Source organism: Lynx rufus, unplaced genomic scaffold, assembly GCF_022079265.1.
Source record: "Lynx rufus isolate CCGP_SWC_20201006 ecotype Redwood Valley unplaced genomic scaffold, mLynRuf1.p SCAF_8, whole genome shotgun sequence".
NCBI classification, from domain to species: domain Eukaryota; kingdom Metazoa; phylum Chordata; class Mammalia; order Carnivora; family Felidae; genus Lynx; species Lynx rufus.
In genome coordinates, this window is record NW_025814896.1 from 57,751,257 (window position 1) to 57,770,399 (window position 19,143).

Here is a 19,143-nt window from a genome sequence, read left to right on the forward strand (position 1 = left end):
AACCGAGAGAGAGAGAGAGAGAGAGAGAGAGAGAGAGAAAGAGAGGGAGAGAGAGTTTGACATATGAGAAAACACAAGCAAAATTTGTTTTTAAAGAAGGATCCGAGTCTAAGAACGGAACAATCGTTCTTAAAATACCAAAGAAAAGTAAACTTAAACTATTGCAAATGCCTGGTTATTCGTGTAGTCTTGCCCATTTTGTGTATTTTCCACGTCTTTTGTTTCTTCTCCTTTATAGGCTTTCAACTCAGGTCAACTAACATTTATAGGTCACTCACTGAGTGAGGGTTGATTTTGTGGAGAGAACACATAAAGAATCACAGTTCATTATCAATAGTATAGTGACACACAAGGCATCAAGGGACCCACGGAGTCCACTGACTCTAGTTGGGGAGTGTTGGCAAAGGCCTTGCGTTTCTTTCATAAAAATATAGCTTCTCTGTAATGACTAGAAAGCCTGGGACAAACATAAATGCCTGGGCCCCATCCCAGACCTATACAGACTCAGAATCTCTAGCTGGGGCCTGGGATTCTGTATACACGTAAGACAACTTTCCAGGTGATTCCTAAATACATCAAAGTTTGAGGAAAGCAGGAGGGGTTACAGGCAGAGGGTTCAGTGGAGTAAGAATGAACGAGAAAAAGCGTTGCAACTTGAATCATTTTATTTACAATGTTATTGGAGAGTGAAAATAAGGGCCAACGTGAGATGTGAGGACTGAATTAAACCTCACCACCTATTCTCTCCTTCCTTTCTCCCAATTTCCATTACTCGGTTCTGGGTGTAGGTTCTATCTTCTCTTGCCTGGACGGCACACATTCTTGTCCTGGCAAGCCTCCACCTAGGCACCTTCACTCTGCTGCCAGAAGCTGTTCCCTCTCCTCCCACCCAGAAGGCGAATCCTCTGCCCCGGGGGGCATCCAGTGAGCCTGAGGCCATGACTGCCTGCCAGCTTTCACCCCAGAGTGCTATGAAAATACTACTAGTTTGGTATGTGATGGCCTAAGAAAGCTTTGGAGGCACTCCAGTCTTCACTATGAAACAGAAACACAATTGCGTCACCTCTTTGCTCAAAGCTTCCAAAGGTTCCCAACTGCCTACAGCACAAAGCAGGGCGAGACCAAGCACCTACCGCCTTTCTCATCACCCCCGGGTTCCATTCCCTGGAGGCAGCAAAGCTTTTCGCCTTGGAGCTCTCTGCTGCGCATCACCCTTGGCACATAATGACCTTCTCTTCATCACTGAGGCCTCAACTCAATACATCACCAGTCCAACCCTCACTATACTACAAAGGACTGAGCTTTCCTGGATAACTTGTGGTCAACACAGACCGAGAGGCAGGTCACACTCGAATTAAGTTTAACTTCACGACACCTTCTTCCGGTACTTCTCCCACCACAGGGCTGGTCATGTGACACAGTCTGATCCAGTCATGGTCCTTGCTTTGAAATGTCTTCTAACAGGAGCTGGCAGACTAGAACTCCCTGAACGCTTTAGTGACAAGAGTCGCAGAACAATAAAGCCCGATCTGTCTGTAACCCCTGCTTGATGCTTTAGAGATGGCTAGCCTATCAGAAGGAAGCCATCACACAGAGTAAGATGAAAAAGAGAGAGAGGGGGTTCTGGCCTGGGGTCCCATCAACCCAAAGCCAAATCTACACCTGCCCTCATCAAGAAGTGATTTACAAGAACCTCTATTCAAATAAATCTGGTTTGATTTTGGGTTTCACTGGGTGACCAATAATCTGGTTTGATCTGGGTTTCCCTTGCTCACACAGAGCCTCCCTCTACTGTCTGAGCTGGGCTCCTGCTTACAAGGACCCCAGGTGACTCTATTTACCTTAAATAGCCGGGGATTAACTGCGAGGGTGCATGTGGGAAAAAGATTCTTGGCCACTTTTCCAGATCCCCTGGAATCAAATGCCCTCATGTCTGACTGGCATAAAGGAAGTGGCAACAGAGGGACAGGGCACACTGACAGAAAATACTAGAGCATCAAGAGGAGCTACTCACAGCTGCCCCATGCCAAGGGCACCAAGAGAGGAAGTCTCTGGGTTCATTTCAGGCTAGCTTCCTCCCCCACACAGACAACTGCTAAGTAGTACACTAAGGTTTGGGGCGCCTGGGTGGCTTGGTCGGTTAAGCGTCCGACTTCAGCTCAGGTCATGATCTCACCGTCCATGAGTTCGAGCCCCGCGTCGGGCTCTGTGCTGACAGCTCAGAGCCTGGAGCCTGTTTCAGATTCTGTCTCTCCCTCTCTCTCTGCCCCTCCCCTGTTCATGCTCTCTCTCTGTCTCAAAAATAAATAAACTTTAAAAAAAAAAAAAAGTACACTAAGGTTTGTTAAAGCAAGGTGAAAGAGAAACAGGTTTTCCTTAGGGCACCTGTCCTGTTCTTGAAAGAGCAAATGTTGTCCCCCATTGCTGAATTCCCTCATGAAGGGAACGGGACATTGATTCGAGCCATGTGGCCAAAGGCTGGTGTCCTACTCAGAAGTACTAGCTGGGAAGTAACTGCATGCTTTCCTTCAGCATCAGTTTGCTGCAACATTTTCATTTTTCATTAAAACAGAGAAGGCAACTGCTTCTCAGCAATTATACAACATTTACGTTTCTGATTTATAATCTTACATCTACATTTTAGCCTATATATTACTAGAAAACAATTTTAGGGGCGCCTGGGTGGCTCAGTCGGTTAAGCGTCTGACTTCGGCTCGGGTCATGATCTCGCGGTTGGTGAGTTCGAGCCTCGCATCAGGCTCTGTGCTGACAGCTCGGAGCCCAGAGCCTGCCTCGGATTCTGTGTCTCCTCTCTCTGTCCCTCCCATACTCATGCTCTCTCTGTCTCTTAATAATATATAAACTTAAAAAAAAAAAAGAAAATAATTTTAGCCTTACTATTGCAATTTACTTATACCTGAGAATATGGAAGCGGAAAGCACCATGTGAAGTAGCGAGCTCTGGACCAAGAGTAACCCGGCGACGTGGTGCTGTGATTGTTTTGACAAAAACACAAACAAGACTTAAACAGTCCAAAGAGCAAAGTGACAGTAACCCCAGTACTACCCGATCACTGGTTACTATCGAGAACCTCTATTCATCAGAGATCTCAGGGAATGGGGTTCTTAATTCAGGAGCCAATTGTTAAAGTTTCACGTAATGTAAATAAACGTAGCAGGCCAACACCAACCACGTTCCCTAAAATAAAGATGTGTGAAAATGACACGCCTAAAGGAGCCACCAAAGCCCTCCAGTGAGGAAGGCAGGCCTCAAGTTCTATCATTCTATTCAGTTGCTCTCAAAAGAGAAATCCATAAAGTGCACTTCACAAAACGAAACACACTTATGGTGACATTCACTGTGACCCCTCTTTTTAATTTTTATACTCTTCTCAGGAACTGCCACGAAATATTCCCCTGGGTCACTTGCTGCATGCTTACCCTCACTGAACATGCCGAATGACAAACCGTGTGACCGAAATCATATACCACTCCTGTAGTCGAGAACTCATGGCCTGTATGAATGATATTCCCCATACAGATGATTATGATAATATTTTTAATGTTTCTACTTATATAAGAAGATGAGGCGTGAAAACACATTATTCTGAACACTGAATTTTACAATTTCAGTTTGTGAAAAACATAAAGTACCCAACCCCAGGGAATCTGTTTTAATGGACTTCGCTCATTCCTATAGCGATAACAACTTTTTCTCAGGAACAGTCACTCCCCTTGGCCATGTTTTGAAGAGTTTATTCAAAGCCTCTAAATGTGGACCTTAGGGTAACAATTTTCCTTTCCTCACAGGGGCTTTAAGTTGACTTCTTAATCATCACAAGCCACCTCAGGAGAACCCTCTGCCCTCTCTTCTGTTATTCCTCTCTTGCTTTCTGACCTTCCTTACTCTCAAAGAAATTTTCTTTATAAACAGCATGATTTATAAACATCCATGAAGGGAATGCACTTCCGTTCTGTTTCTTACCTCCGTCTTTTCTTGCCCTGTTTTTTTATTCTACTGTATCAGACGGAAGAAAAATATATTTCAACGTCTTCAAATATCCAAACAGCAAAAACTAAAGGCGAGCACTAGAGAACACTGTTATCTAATAGAAATATAATGCGAGCTTAAATTTCCTAGTAGCCATGATTAAAAATGTAAAACGAAGGGCGCCTGGGTCGCTCTGTCGGTTGAGAGTCAGACTTCAGCTCAGGTCATGATCCCACCATTCGTGAGTTCGAGCCCCACATCAGGCTCTCTGCTGTCAGCGCAGAGCCTGCTTTGGATCCTCTGTCCCCCCTTCTCTCTCTGCCCCCTCCCCCACTCGTGTGCATGCTCTCTCTCAAAAATAAATAAGTATTTTAAAAATGCAAAAAGAAATCGGTGCGATTAATTTTCATAATATATTGATTTCACTCAACAATTATTTATATTATTTATTGTTGCTTCAAGTTGAAATCAATATAAAAATCATTAATGAGAGTTTCTACAATTTTTTCCCACTAAATTTTAAAAATCTGGTGTCTAGTTTAAACTTGGAGCACATCTCAATTTAGACTAGCCACATTTTAAGTGCTCAAAAAGCCACATGTGGCTGGTGGTCACCACACTGGACAGCACTCAGGGAAAATGTGACAGCCCACTGGTTCTGCCCCTTCTTCTGAAAAACCAAGCAAACTCTGCAGTTCGTCAGTTTGACTCTGTTTCGTGAAACAGTTTAAACTATAAAAATACATCCAAGCAATTTCATGAAGCGCTTACACTACTCTGGATAAATACCGCATGATCTCACTCATGTGTGGAATCGAAAAAAAACCAAGGTCATAGAAACAGAGAGCAGACTAGTAGTTAGCAGGAGTGGAGAGCAGAGGGGGTGGGGAGCAGGTGGAGGGAGTGAGGGCAATGGGTGACGGTGGCCAAAGGGTACAAACTTCCCTTATAAGATGGATAAGTTATGGGATCTAGCGTACAGCAGGGTGACTGCAGCCAGACCTTGCTTATTTAGAATAAGTTTTTTCTAATGTTTATTTTCGAGAGACAGAATGCAAGCAGGGGAGGGGCATAGGGAGGAAGGGAGACACAGAATCCAAAGCAGGCTCCAGGCTCTGAGCTATCGGCACAGAGCCCGATGCGGGGCGTGAACCCACGGACCACAAGATCATGACCTGAGCCGAAGTCAGACGCTTAACCGACCAAGCCACCCAGGCGCTGCAGAATGAGTCTCTGTCCATCTCTATACTCCGAAATGTTAGCGGGATGCAAGATGGAAAGTGCTATGGAACAACACAACTTAAGGAGGAGGTAGACATGCGTTGCAGTACGCACGCATGGGAGCCACAGGGCGCCGGGACCTGGGGCTGTCCTTAGAGCATCCCCTACCCATTCTTTACTTGTGATGCTTCAAGAGCTCCAGCTGGCCTGCACTGAAACCAATAACTGACTCAAAGTGCCGGCTGTAGGGTGAAGTCAATTCTCAAAGGCCATTTCTTCTTTGAGTGTGCGCAGGGAAAGGTATGAGCGCTGGGATGGGAGTGGATTTGAAGTTCAAACTAGAAATAAGCTGATGTGATCTGCTTGCTGTCTGTTTAGACAGGCTTTAAGACCAAATGGATTTGCATGGAGGCCAGGCCGGAGGGTGTGTAATAACAGATTACTTGGGGGCACTATTTATCCTGGTTGCGTTATCCAGATTGATTTATTAAAGCTCCAAGTCACATTCTTACACTAAGGAAAACATTCACTAACATGAGACAAGTCTAGGAAAATTAATAAAAGGAGTTTGTCTTCCACATACATACAAATATATGTATATATGTACACATGTAAGGTTTTATGAATGTCCTGCAATGTCGAGTGTTCATTTTTGCCCCATATTTGGAGAAGAGCAGAATACATGAATATTCTGTAAGCAGGAACATTCTGGCACACTGGCCTATGATTCCATATGACTGTCTCTTAAAGAGACGGTCTTCTAAATGCTACCAATGGCAGGCTGGTCAAGAGAAACCAGGACAGTCACTATAAAATGGCAAACAAAGGCATGCTTTCCTATTTTTCTCAATGTTTGAAAAAAAATGACAATTACCAACTCATACACAGAGAAATGAGGAGAGAAAAAACGGCCTTCACATCTTCAGCAATGACTCCTCAGTCCAGCTAGCTTGGCCCACTCCTAGACTTCATTTCTGAGCTTATCATTCTGGAAATTCCCTGTTAAAGTCTCACTTAAAAATTGTCATACAAATGTGCAGTTTTTTTAAATGTATACTGGGACATATGCTGGACTGGCCTGGTAACTGGAGTCCAAGGGTCCAGGACCAGCCTACAAAGACTCACCTGCAGCCATATTTTTTCACCACCTGAGTCTCAGTTTACTCATTCATAAGACAGGACTTATATTTCCTATTGTCTACTGCCTTTGCACAATGCTGCTAGAATAATTGAAACAACAAATGGAAAACATTTAAAAAAAATTTTTAATGTTTATTTTTGAGAGAGAGACACACAGAGTGTGAGCAGGAGAGGGTCAGAGACAGAGGGAGACACAGAATCCGTAGCAGGCTCCAGGCTCTGAGCTGTCAGCACAGAGCCAGATGTGGGGCTTGAACTCATGAATGGTGAGATCAGACCCAAGCCGAAGTTGGACGCTTACCCGACAGAGCCACCCAGGTGCCCCCAAATGGAAAACATTTTAAGTACCCTCAAGAGAAGGAAGACTAAGGAATGATGAATCCATGAAAGAAAAAATCAACTAAGAAATACTGGGTGCTTATTCTCCTATCTGAAGGAGGATTTAGCCATTTTTTGAAATTCCTGGAGCACCTCAAAAAGAAATCAGCACTTCCCCGCAGGCTGCAAGCTGCTGTGGAGACTAACATCCCCTCCTTGGTGACAGTGTGTTTTTAGCATCTCATTGACTGGAGCACGGGGGACGTGGCAGGCACGAGGTGAGGACCGAAAGAGGTGCTTGATGTCCACAGGAAGAGAACAAAGTCCTACTTCAGTTCACTTCTTTGTGGATCTGATCTATGGAATCATCTTACACATCCGTTTGTGTCTTCGGATAAGAGAAGGGGACAACATGGAATTGTCACTGTCTTATCTCTGAGCATTTTTCTGAACATAAAGCCCAAAACATGCAAACCAAGACGCGCATTTCTAAAGCCAATAGCTATTCCGCTTCCTCTATATGCCCTACCATGGCGCTGTGATTCTCAGAGGTGTCCAGTGCTCCTGAGACATGAAATTCCCAGTTCAAGGGACTATGGATACTTCCTCTTAACTTTAGCTGCAGTGCTGTGGAGCTGCCTATGAAACACACACGCACGTGCACTTTTCCTACTGCAACAATCTGTTCCGGTGTAGAAATGAACAAGAGAATATTAGGAAAGAAGGAATTTCATTTACCCTCCTAGGAGTTGCAGCGAAAACCCTCCCGAACACACAGGAAGACAGGACTATCATTAATCGCTTAACATTAAATTAGCTTCATGAAAGTATGAAGAGACCACAAAGGGGAAACCAGACCTAGGGATGCCTAGAAATCAGCTCTCCAAATAGCTTCTGTCAGACAGAGGAGGAGAAGGCAGATAGAACTCCACCTCGTGTTATTTCACGTACTTGTTGTCAGTGAAAATCAGGTATCACCACAATTCCATGACAAAATAAACAGCTGCAAGGGGAGCTTTTGGATGCCCATGGTACATCACTCCCAACATCTCTCCAAAGAAACCAAGGTGCTGAATTCCTACCCAGGGCCTTCCTACCTAAAAGACTGACTGCATTTTGAGCTCAGACCCAACTCTTCTGTTCTGTGGAAGGATGTTTCTTTTTAATCAGAGCTTTGTGTTAACTTCCTGCTCACTGAGTGATCTCAATCTTGGACAGGCTGCTGCCTAACAGCCCACCCAAGACAAAGTGCAAGCACAGAGGGTTACAGCATCTGGAAGGCAATCAGAAGAAGAAGGAAGAGAAGGGAGAGATAGATGGAAGGAAGGGAGAGAGGGAGAGAGGGAGGAAACCAGGCAAAACTCAAGCAGGACAGATGCACGTTGCTACACTGTGTTACAGATTCTGAGAGGGACTTTAACCTTCCTCTCTGCTCCCCAGCTGCCTAACCTCAGTGCCTATTTTCCTTTCTGCGTGGCTGCACACTTCTCTCAAGAAAACAGGGGAAATCACTGAGCATGCTCAGCATGTCACATGCCTTCACTCCCATTAACCTTAAAATTTGTTTTTAAATGGCAGAAGAGTGCAATTAGCATGAAGTATGATGGGAATTCTTAAACTCCGTGCAATTTAAATGCAGAAAAAAATCCCTAGTTCTATAAAAGCAGCACACATGGATATGCAATTTTAACTGCATCATTAGAGTGGATCCCCTGGACCGATGTCCCAAGGTAAGGGTAGTACTTACAATGGGGAAGAGCACACAGTGCACTTTTCAAAGGGGCGACACGCACACCTTGGATGCACACCATACAGAAGCATCACGCATGGGCGAGTCCCGAATAGCATACTAATACCCCACATTAGAAAACAGGGTGGTCCTTCTGAGAACAAACGCACTCCAATATCAATCTGTCCCTTCATTGGCTATCATAGGGTAACGGGTGTGCATGGTAATTCCAGATCTGAAAATGTTTAAATCTCCTGCCATGTCTTATTTAGCAGTTAACGTATTATGTTAGCGCACTACACGCAATGACAAAATTTGTTTAAATGTAATAAAGGACCTTTCTGTACAGTAAGCTGAATGTTCACACTGAAGCTGGAAACAGAGGTGATGTTTTTCTTCCACAACAAACCATGCAGAGGATTCCCTTTGCTATCTCCCAGGGATATGTGGCCCTATTTGTCCCTGATTTCCTAATTCCCAGAGCAAGTAAACCCCTAATCTCATCTTCGCAGGAGGTCGGGGCCTTGGTGGAGAACCAACCAACCACTGTGGACCCTGGGCCTCACGGACATTCCTAGGCAAGATGCACCAGGACCCCAACCCCTTGCAACATGTCAACTATCCCCCCAGCACCCTAGATCTTCCCATCTCAGTCCCTGCCAATGTCAAACATATTTAGATAATTGTGTGGGTGTTCTAGAACTTTCACTTGTGCACGTGGTCAAACGATACTCAAGGTTCTGACACAAACTGCTGTTAGCATACTGTTGGGATACTAGACACAGAGTTCCACCCCCATCATTCTTTAGAGACCTTGTAACTAGCTGATCACACACTTTCAATGACACTGGTCAAAGAACAGTGAGGAAACTGGAAGTCATACAAATGATATGAATAGCAACCAGGAAGATACAGAACATTTCATTACTGGGTCAAACTGGATTAATATGTTGCTTTATTTAGGCTCTCTGTGAAACAGAAAACCACACAACCTTTAACTCATGGCTTGCATTATAATGGATTCCACTCTCCTCGGGGAGAGGCACCTGACTTCTTCCACCACAAACCTAGCCTGCTTCCAATATAGCAGCGGTGATAGGAGGTGAAAAACAAACAGTCCTTAATCAAAGCAACATCTAAATCCGGCTGCAAGACGAAACTTCAAGAACCAGGCTCGTGTCTACAAAACTCAATATGTAGCAGGGCCAAGCACAGAGCCCAGCACATGTCTAGCTATAAATAAGTATTTATCAAAATGAAACCATATAGAGCCATTCCATTACTAAGCATTTCTCACCAACCCTATACAGGGTGTGACCATAGTAGGCTTGTTTTTGGAAATTACAAAAATATCCACACTCAACAAGGAGCCTCCTTCAAAGTGACCCTGTGAAGGCTAGAAACTGATCCAAACACCACCCTTCTCTAGCCCGCATGCAAGGCTTCTTGAGAAAAGTCCTTCAGAATTTGTCGGTGAATGATACACCAACTGTATCTTTAATAAAGAACTTCTTGCTTTATACATTTCTTGCCTTATAAACATACCTCTTTTTTAAAAAGCTAAGCTAAAATGACATGATTACATGCTTTCCACATTGAATTTTGCTTTGAATGACTTAAACCTATTATTTCAAATCGAATGGAGCACGCAAAGTGAAAGTTCCCTCCTGCCAATATCATTCATATGAATATACATACGCAATTCCAGAACTCCAGATGCAGTTTGGGCAATCTGACCTTGCTGGAGTAAGTTTAGAGCCTCCCACATGGACAACCTCTGAGTGAGCATCAAACTGGGAAAATTCTTGGTGCTTGACAATCAACCCCAACAGTTTATTGTCATGTTTCATATGAGACCCAAAAGAGAATTCTTTAGTAGTTTTCCATTCTAGCACCAGATCGCTTTAGTATAAAATTGGCTGAATTTCTTCATTTCTTTGAAACTAAGAGTAAGGAGACTCTATTTTTAATCTTTCTGGAAAGAATTTAAGGAACCCTGTTTTATAAAATGGATTCAACATTAGCCTCTTGGCTTAGAATACATAAATTTAATGAAACTTCATCATTAAGTGCTTTTAACAAAGAGTTAAATACTTACGCCATGATACCTGAGAGGTGAAACATTTCGGCTGTTATATAGGACAAATAACTGTACAGGAAGACAAAGAGTGGTTCAATCACCCGGATGTTATGCGTGAACCGAGTAGTAAATGCCGCTATAAATCCCAGGAAGATGCCAATCAACACCCCACCAATTCCCACAACAAAGAAGTTTGCAATTCCAGCAAACACGTCAATGGTCTCAATGGTTTTCATCTGGCAAAAAGACTTGAACAAGTTGTACAGGACCTGTGGGAGAAAGAGAGCGCATGGTCAAGACCCTTCCAACTTCCCCGTGTAACTGCAGCCACAGAAAAATCCACCTGGCCTTGCAACAAGGACATTCCTTCTATGTACCAAAGTTGATGACCAGTGGCAATAACCATATTTCTCTATCGCATGTTTTAATATTGTGTTGAATAGCTTTGAACAGAAAGCCATGTAAAAGTGTATTGTCAGGAAAGAGATTTCTAAAAGTGAGGGAGAGGAGACTTCACAATTATGATGTGACTTGCTCCTAAAATGTTATTTTTTAAGATACCATCTAAAAGATAATTTTATGAGATGTGGTTGCCATCCAAGAGGCCCTGTTTGTATTACCGATGCTGGACAAGTAGTACGTCACAGAGAAAGCTTGTCCGTGTTGCTGTGAGTTTAGTTACTTTGTGAGGCTCTCTGGTGAGGCCCTGCCCTGGAAGGGGCCCCACCCAGCAGTCCAGGTACCCCATCTAAAGGTATCTTCCTCCCAGGGCACTGAGGTCCTCCCTTCTCACCCCTCCCTCACCCCGCCCACACATGCACATCAGCTAGCACAGGAGACCCAAAGGAACCTTCTTGAAGTCAAGAGGCACCTGTGTCATGTGTGTGTGTGTGTGTGTGCACACGCACTGTAATTTCATATATATTTTATCCCTTTTCTAAAGTAATGAGCTTACCCAGTTACTTGGCTTCTGAAAAATCCACAGTCTTTACATAGTCTCAGTTTAATTAAGCTTCAAAAATGCCAGGCACTTCATGTCTGCTAGGGAATATGCTTGCAAACATGTTTCTAAGGGTCACTGGGCCAAATGAAACAGGAAGTGATGGCTTACGCCCTGCCACACTTTTTACAAAGCCAGCAAGTAAAATACTCCAGCAGGTGCCCTGCTTCTTTTCATTGCGTTATTTACAGCCAGAATCTCCAGGGAAGCTGGCTGTCAGGACATTGGGATGAAGGCCTTTTACAGTACAGGCCGTGCTACCCCCTTATTTGGTTTCTGAGAAGCTAAAATTGAACCCATTTGTCCATGGTCACACAAAATGTCACAGGCAATATGAGAATCCAGGTCTTCTGACCTTCCTGGTAAGTTTTTCAAGCTTCAACCATGGGAGAGTGAGTCAAGTTCTGACCCAGCGAACCAGAGTGTGATCTGGAAAAAAGTCTACTCCACTCTTCACCTCACTTAAGGTCCTTTTTTAGTCTACCGTGTTACAGGTTTTGTGGAATTTTTCCCTCTTTTCCGCTGGATCATACACTCCTTGTGGTCAGGGTTCATTCCTTATTATAATTTGCTTCTTCCATGCTGCCTGGAGGGGGACAATAAATGTCTGCTGGTTTTGAAGAAAGCAGATTACTAAGAAATTAGGAGCTTTGCTCATTCACAGGTATGACACTCAAGAGCATTTGGTCTTGGACCACCAAGAAATGACTTGAGTAAGAAGAAAAAAAAAAGCAACTCATGCCCCCAAAGATTTGAATATGTTGAGAGTATCATCATTTTCTGAAAAAGAAACTGACTTCAAGCAGTGGCTGCTTCCTACTTTCAACCAGAGGCTTGCTGCATACGGGATTCCATCAGCATCAACATGCCACGGTTGCTTCCTGAGGCAGGTTCAGAGATGTGCTATATATACCCCATGTCTCCAAACAGCCAAGACTGAAGGGTGATGGTCACCTGCTTCCTGAGGAGAGAGGTAGGTTTCCTGGCCAGCCATCTCTGCATAGACAAGCTCCCCAGGCCACTTGGTCACTGTACTTCTATCCCCAGGCTCCATGACTTCTGCTCTCCTTGTCTCCCACCTACACCAGCAAATCTCAGCTCTCCCTTGCTCAAATGCCCCATACAGCCAACAGAAGACTCACTTCCTTTATTTTTTAAAAAATTTGTTTAACGTTATTTAGTTTTGAGAGAGAGAGAGAGAGAGAGAGAGAGAGAGAGAGAGAGAGAGAGACAGAGTGCAAGTGGAAGAGGGTCAGAGAGAAAGGGAGACACAGAATCCAGGGCAGGCTCCAGGCTCTGAGCTGTCAGTACAGAGCCCAATGTGGGGCTTGAACTCAAGAAACATGGGATTGTGACCTGAGCCAAAGTCAGATGCTTAACCTACTGAGCCACCCAGGGGCCCTAAGACTCCCTTCCTTTTAATATTGTTATTCTATTTGTCACTCTCAAGTTTAAAATCCTTGACTTCCTGGGGTGCCTGGGTGGCTCAGTTGGTTAAGAGTCCAATTTCAGCTCAGGTCATGATGTCGCAATTTGTGACCTCGAGCCCCACATCGGGCTCTGTGCTGACAGCTTGAGGCCCGGAGCTTACTTCGAATTCGGTGTCTCCCTCTCTCTGCCTGTCCCCCACTCACAATCTGTCTCTCTCTCTCAAAAAAAAAAGAAAAATTTAAAAAAAAGTAGTAATAATCAAATCGAATCAAATCCTTGACTTCCTGACTTTGGGGAAGGCTCAATACACCTGACAACAATTTTTTTTCTTTTTTTTACCACTTTCCAACACCCTTCAGTCTGGAAGGGGGTCTCATCACAGCTCCACAAAACATACCATATTTATCCATTACTGCCCCTGGTTTCCTTCTTGTGGTTTCTCTTGGCAGAAACCTACCAAGTAAACCCAGGGCAATCTTTATCTATCTTCCATGGCCCAGCTGAAGCTGCTACTTCTCTCCAGAGCCTTCCTGTACGTCTACAGCCCCTGCAAATCACCTTATCCTCTGCCCTCCTACAACTGAGATGAGCTCCAAACCAGTTGGGCTTTGGTGATGCACCATCTTGCATTGCAGGTGTTGCCTCTTGGTGCCTACCTCATTTCCCCAGCAAAAGCAGAGAGTCCTTGCACACAGAACCCAAATCTCCTTCTCCTCCTCTCTCACATCTCCCCTCCCCACCCCATCGAGCACATTTATGAGGCCTCCAAAGGAGGTGCAGGCCCATGACTAGCATATAGTCACAGTTTTTCCAGAGGCATTTTCCTCCATTTCAATCCATCAAATCCATCCAAGGGACATTCTGGTTTCAATAGCTTTTTAGGTTTTGCAGAGAACAAAGCTGAGTCACAGGCACTGTACGTTCTGCACCCGGGCAGAAGCTCCAGTTGGATCAATCTACTGCCTCAGATACCAGGGCAATGTTACAGGGAAATGTCTTAGGTAGAGACGTTGCCTTGACAACCAGAAAGCTTTCCATAACCTCCCACCTGCTTTACACTGAACCTGATACCTAGTGATCGGCACAAGATAAAATTCTTTTAGTTACCACTGGCCATAACCCATAGTTAGTTCATTCCAGTTAAATACTTTAGTTGTATCACAGGGGAATCTATGTAGAAAAGTGCTTTTGGAGATTTTATTATATACTATATTTATATATATGTTATACGTGTATGTAAAATATATAAACATATATATAAATATGACGGCTACGATTATGTCGCTAGTTGGTCTGTGTAAAGCTGACCTCAATCTGACAACTGTACTTTTCGAAGACTGAAATACGGGTGTTGCCTGTATTTTGTAGTGGGCTAATCTGACAGCTGAGTACTTTCCAATCTTTCTACTTGATACTGGGTTTTTAAAAATTCTTACATAAGCACCCTGCTAGCTCAGCTGTTAGAGCAGGAGACTCCTAAAATACTTACATATAGAAGAATTAGAAATGATCTATTGTGACCTTTGATTTAAAATGTGCAATAATTCAGTGAAATCACAGAACACAAAGATGCAAATATGGATCCTTTACCAGAATAGCTCTGTTCCGGAAAAATAGTTTCCAGGTCACTTTTTTTTTATGTGAAATACAAGAAATAATCATTTTTGCATAAGGAATTTGAAATATAGTCTGTTACTCGCAAGAGCAACAATGAGTACCAAGTGGTTGCTGTTTACCTTCTAGCTTCCTGAAGTTAAATTCCAGGGCACTGCACATAACGACTGGGCCATTAAAGCCCATCCCCAGCCTCGTTCCAAAGAACCAGCTATCCTTATCCAAGCCTTGTTATGGTTGATTAAGGAAATTCTTTAAGTGTTCTTGAAAAATGTATTAGGTTATTCAATGGGTGCATTAACACGGTCTAGAGATGATATTGGAAATTACCATTTGAGCACAAGTCATTGGATTATGGACTACTAGGAATGGCAGGAATGATCTGGTAACTGACAGCCTGAGCCATCTTTGCCTAATAAGGAAAATTTTGACAGATTTTCCTAAAATATTTACCATAAGGGAAAGTACAAAGTTCCCAATTAAAAATCTCACCTTTGTTCCTTTGGCTGTCATTTCTCCAGTAGATTCCAATCTACTATAGCCTTAGACAGTGGCACAGTTGGAGTGCAACATATGTATCATCAATTTCTCTTTGAATGGGGACATTTTTAGGGTAGGTTTTCTCCCCTCATCTCTGCCACCTCAGTAGTGAACCTACCGTGATTTGGGGAAGGAATTAATTGCACTGACCTATAATTTCACTCATCAACCAGACTACCTTTTTAACACGAGTTCTCTCTGTTTAATCTTTACCCTTCTAGTTGCAACTTCTAGTGACTCATCATTTTCACTGTACACAGCAGGATTCATACTTTTCATGCCTTTCCCTACCCTAAGAGTCCTTAAAACACTCCTGGAGATAAGACTAAATGTCAAAGAATCTTCCATAAAACATCCCCACTTCTATACTCTGAGGGTACCTAACTGGGAGGCAAAATGATCATTTTTACAACGTTGTTCTAATCATTCCTAACACCACATCAGTGCAGTCCACTATTCAGCCAGTTCAGTGAAAATAATACCTGGTAGTTTATTCTTCGGCTTTAGGTAGGCAAAACCCTTGGGCATGCCCTGCTATCCTGTGGGTGTGGCTTTAAGGGTCCTCAGCTTGGAGCCCAGGGTATATAACCTGAGGAAGGCTCATTCATGGGAAACCATTACAGTCATCCTGACTTACAGGTGTTGGCTTTGTAACAAGGGCTTTCACATCTAAAGAGCAGTCATGCCCTTTCTCTGTCCTTGCCCTCCTTCCTGTAGTGGAATGACGTCCTCAATTTGGCCCACTGCCCTCTCTGTCCATAAAATCACATTTGATGGCTTGGTGCCTCTTGACAGGAAGCACAGGATGTGCCTCTGGAAAGCCTGGGGCCTTCGCACACTTTGAATGGTGGTTTAGCCAGATTGTTTCCTCATATCTGATTCTCGACAAACTCAAAGAATGGACACTGAGTTGTCTGAATGACAGATTTTATGAGAAGAGAAAGCAGTGTAGTATCACTCTGAAACTGAGCTGACATTGCTATACTGCCCAAGAATGAGTACAGCAAGGTGTTATTATTTCTTTATAAAATTTTCTATATGCAAAAGAGATCCAAGAAATCCTCATTAAAATGTCCACAATCTATCTCCACAAGGGTAATGTGTACATATCAAACTAGAAATTAGAATAAATCACAAAATGTCTTCATTGCTATGGCACCTTCCCAGTTACAATTTATATTGGTAAGTTAATGACTGATCACTGTTAATGAACAATGGAATAAAGGAAGTGTATTTTGTTACTTGCGTGAGGCAACTTAGCTGCCTTAAAATACCCATCTTAGCAGCCATTCTAAAAGATGGGATTTCCTGGGGCACCCCAGTGGCTCAGTCAGTTGAGCGTCTGACTCTTGATTTCAGCTCAGGTCATGATCTCATGTCTCGTGAGTTCAAGCCCCACATTGGGCTCTTTGCTGACACTGCAGAGCCTGCCTGGGATTCTCTGTCTCCCTCTCTCCCTGCCCCTCCCCTACTCGCTCTCTATCTCTGTCTCTAAAATAAATAAACATTTTAAAAAATGGGATTCCCTTCTCAATAAATTACTTTCTATCTAATAATGTCCACATGGAGTTAGCAGATATCCTTAAAAATGATATTTTACTCAGTTCAGGGGTCTGAATATAGGCTAATGGCGAGTGATGTAGGTTTCTGTGCTGACTTTTTTTTTTTTTAATTTTTTTTTCAACGTTTATTTATTTTTGGGACAGAGAGAGACAGAGCATGAACGGGGGAGGGGCAGAGAGAGAGGGAGACACAGAATGGGAAACAGGCTCCAGGCTCTGAGCCATCAGCCCAGAGCCCGACGCGGGGCTCGAACTCACGGACCGGGAGATCGTGACCTGGCTGAAGTCGGACGCTTAACCGACTGCGCCACCCAGGCGCCCCTCTGTGCTGACTTTTAAATGAATCAGGAATAATATTTTAATGAAAGGACCTAATGAAGGGGGTGATGCAAATTACGCAAGTTACTTAAAAGGATTTAATCCTTCTCTGCCTCAACTTTCTTCCCTATCAAAGGTAAAGAAATAATTACTGCATAGGTTGTCATAAAGACCCAAGCACAAAGCAGACATCCACAAAAGGGTCACGGCTACATTGACAACTGTCACCATCACCACTACAGATTGGTGGCTGACATAAAATGGCCTCACTGGTGCCCACTAACAGGTTTACTGATACAGGGACACCTGAGTGTCTTTTGCTGCCGGAGGGGCATTTTGTAGGCCTTTTGCTGGGTGGACAGAGACACTTCCCAGTCACTTCTCCGTGTTTTGCCTGAGCTCCGAAAGCAGGGCGGAGGTAAATTGTGCTACCGTGAATATCCCAACAGCCTCAGACTCTAATTATGGGGTAATTAGTGACAATAAAAAATAACTAGGATTTTCAGAACAAATACCCACTTGCAGGAAAGTGGCGAGGACCAGAAATAAGCTGGCTGAGTGATGTGTGATGAAAAGTTGGCCTAAAATCATGAAATGACAAACCAGGCCCAGATACAGAATGGTACACAGCAGGTATTATCGTTTCACTTCTATCGCGTGTATTGTATACTGGCAGCGTCGCATCTCACAAAGAATTCTGGGACTTGAAGTCCTTAAATTCTATTCAAAGACCATCACTTTTGAAAATGGCACATGAGGGGTGCCTGGGTGGCTCAGTGAGTTGAGCGTTTGACTCTTGGTTTCGGCTCAGGTCACGATCTCACGGTTTTTAAGTTTGAGCCCCACACTCAACTTAGTTAGCGTGGAGCCTGTTTGGGATTCTCTCTCCTCCTCTCTCTGCCCCTCCCCCACTTCCTCTCTCTCTTTGCCTCTCTCTCAAAATCAATAAACCTCAAAAAAAATTTTTTTGAAAATGCCAAATGAGAAATCCTCAGAGATAGGGAGGTCACAATCACTCTTACGCTCCTCTGTTCCAAGCAGGGACCTGCAACACAGTTTGTACAACCCAGTGCAAAGTGAAAATGAGGGGCCCGCTGTATAAAAACAAATAAAAAATTCATTAATCAATAAAAATCTTTACAAGGTATTTCAAGACAGCAGTAACAGCATGAAACCAAGCGTGGGGCCTTCCTAAGCACAGGGCCATACAAGTGTGCAGGCAGGCTGCACCTTCGGGGTCTCACCTCAGCTGTCACTACCAGACACAGATAGACCAGCGGTGTTAGAGCGACACAGCATGAACCTGTTACTCACCACTGTCACTGCATCATTCAGCAGGGACTCTCCAAAGACCAGGATGTAGAGCTGCTCGTTGACCTGGATGTTCTCGAAGACAGCGAGCACAGCCACGGGGTCCACCGCTGAGATTAAGCTGCCGAAGAGTAGATTCTGGAGCAGAGTGATGTCACTCAGGCCAAAGGCTTCAATTTGGCAGATACCAAACAAAGACACCCCAATGCCAATGGAATTCCAGAGGGTCCCTACCACAGCATACCAGAAAATGGTGCCAATGTTCTCAAAGAATGGGCGAGTGGGCATGAAATAGCCCGCATCAAGCACAATGGGTGGGAGAAGATACAAGAAAAACACATCAGTCTTCATGGCAGGGGGGGACTTTTCATCGACCCCAAAAATAATCCCTCCTAGCAGCAGGCCAACCATTATAAGGAGGCAGCTCTCAGGCACTATTGTGGGCAACTTGTGATACAGATGGAAGCCTGTGAAGGAAAAAATAAAGACAAGGTATTTGGGTTGTGCATGAATTAGGGAGAAGGTATACTGGTTCTCTTTGCCAGAACCAATAGGTTCTGTTTCAAAACCTCCCAGGTCAGCATAATTGGCTACAGACTGGCTTTACAGATTATGATGTACAAAGTCAGATGATCTCCTTAAAACTATTCACAAAGTACATGGAGACACAAATGCAACTTTACATTAGAAGTTGAATGAGATACATACATAATACACAGCACGGCTTTGTCTAAATTCCAATTAAGTTTTCTTTTTTAATTTTTTTTTTCAACGTTTATTTTTATTTTTGGGACAGAGAGAGACAGAGCATGAACTGGGGAGGGGCAGAGAGAGAGGGAGACACAGAATTGGAAACAGGCTCCAGGCCCCGAGCCATCAGCCCAGAGCC

The 19,143-nt window shown here is 43.8% G+C and overlaps 1 protein-coding gene across 1 annotated transcript in view; it reads right to left on the reverse strand.

Moving 5' to 3' along the window:
- The window catches only part of SLC9A2 (solute carrier family 9 member A2), a 98,401-nt gene that overhangs the window by 40,147 nt on the left and 39,111 nt on the right, over positions 1-19,143 (reverse strand). The window contains exons 2-3 of the mRNA XM_047069579.1: positions 18,258-18,721; positions 10,497-10,747 (exon numbers count right to left, since the gene is read on the reverse strand). Coding sequence (XP_046925535.1) covers positions 10,497-10,747; positions 18,258-18,721 — 715 coding nt within the window. The remainder of the gene's footprint in view (positions 1-10,496; positions 10,748-18,257; positions 18,722-19,143) is intronic.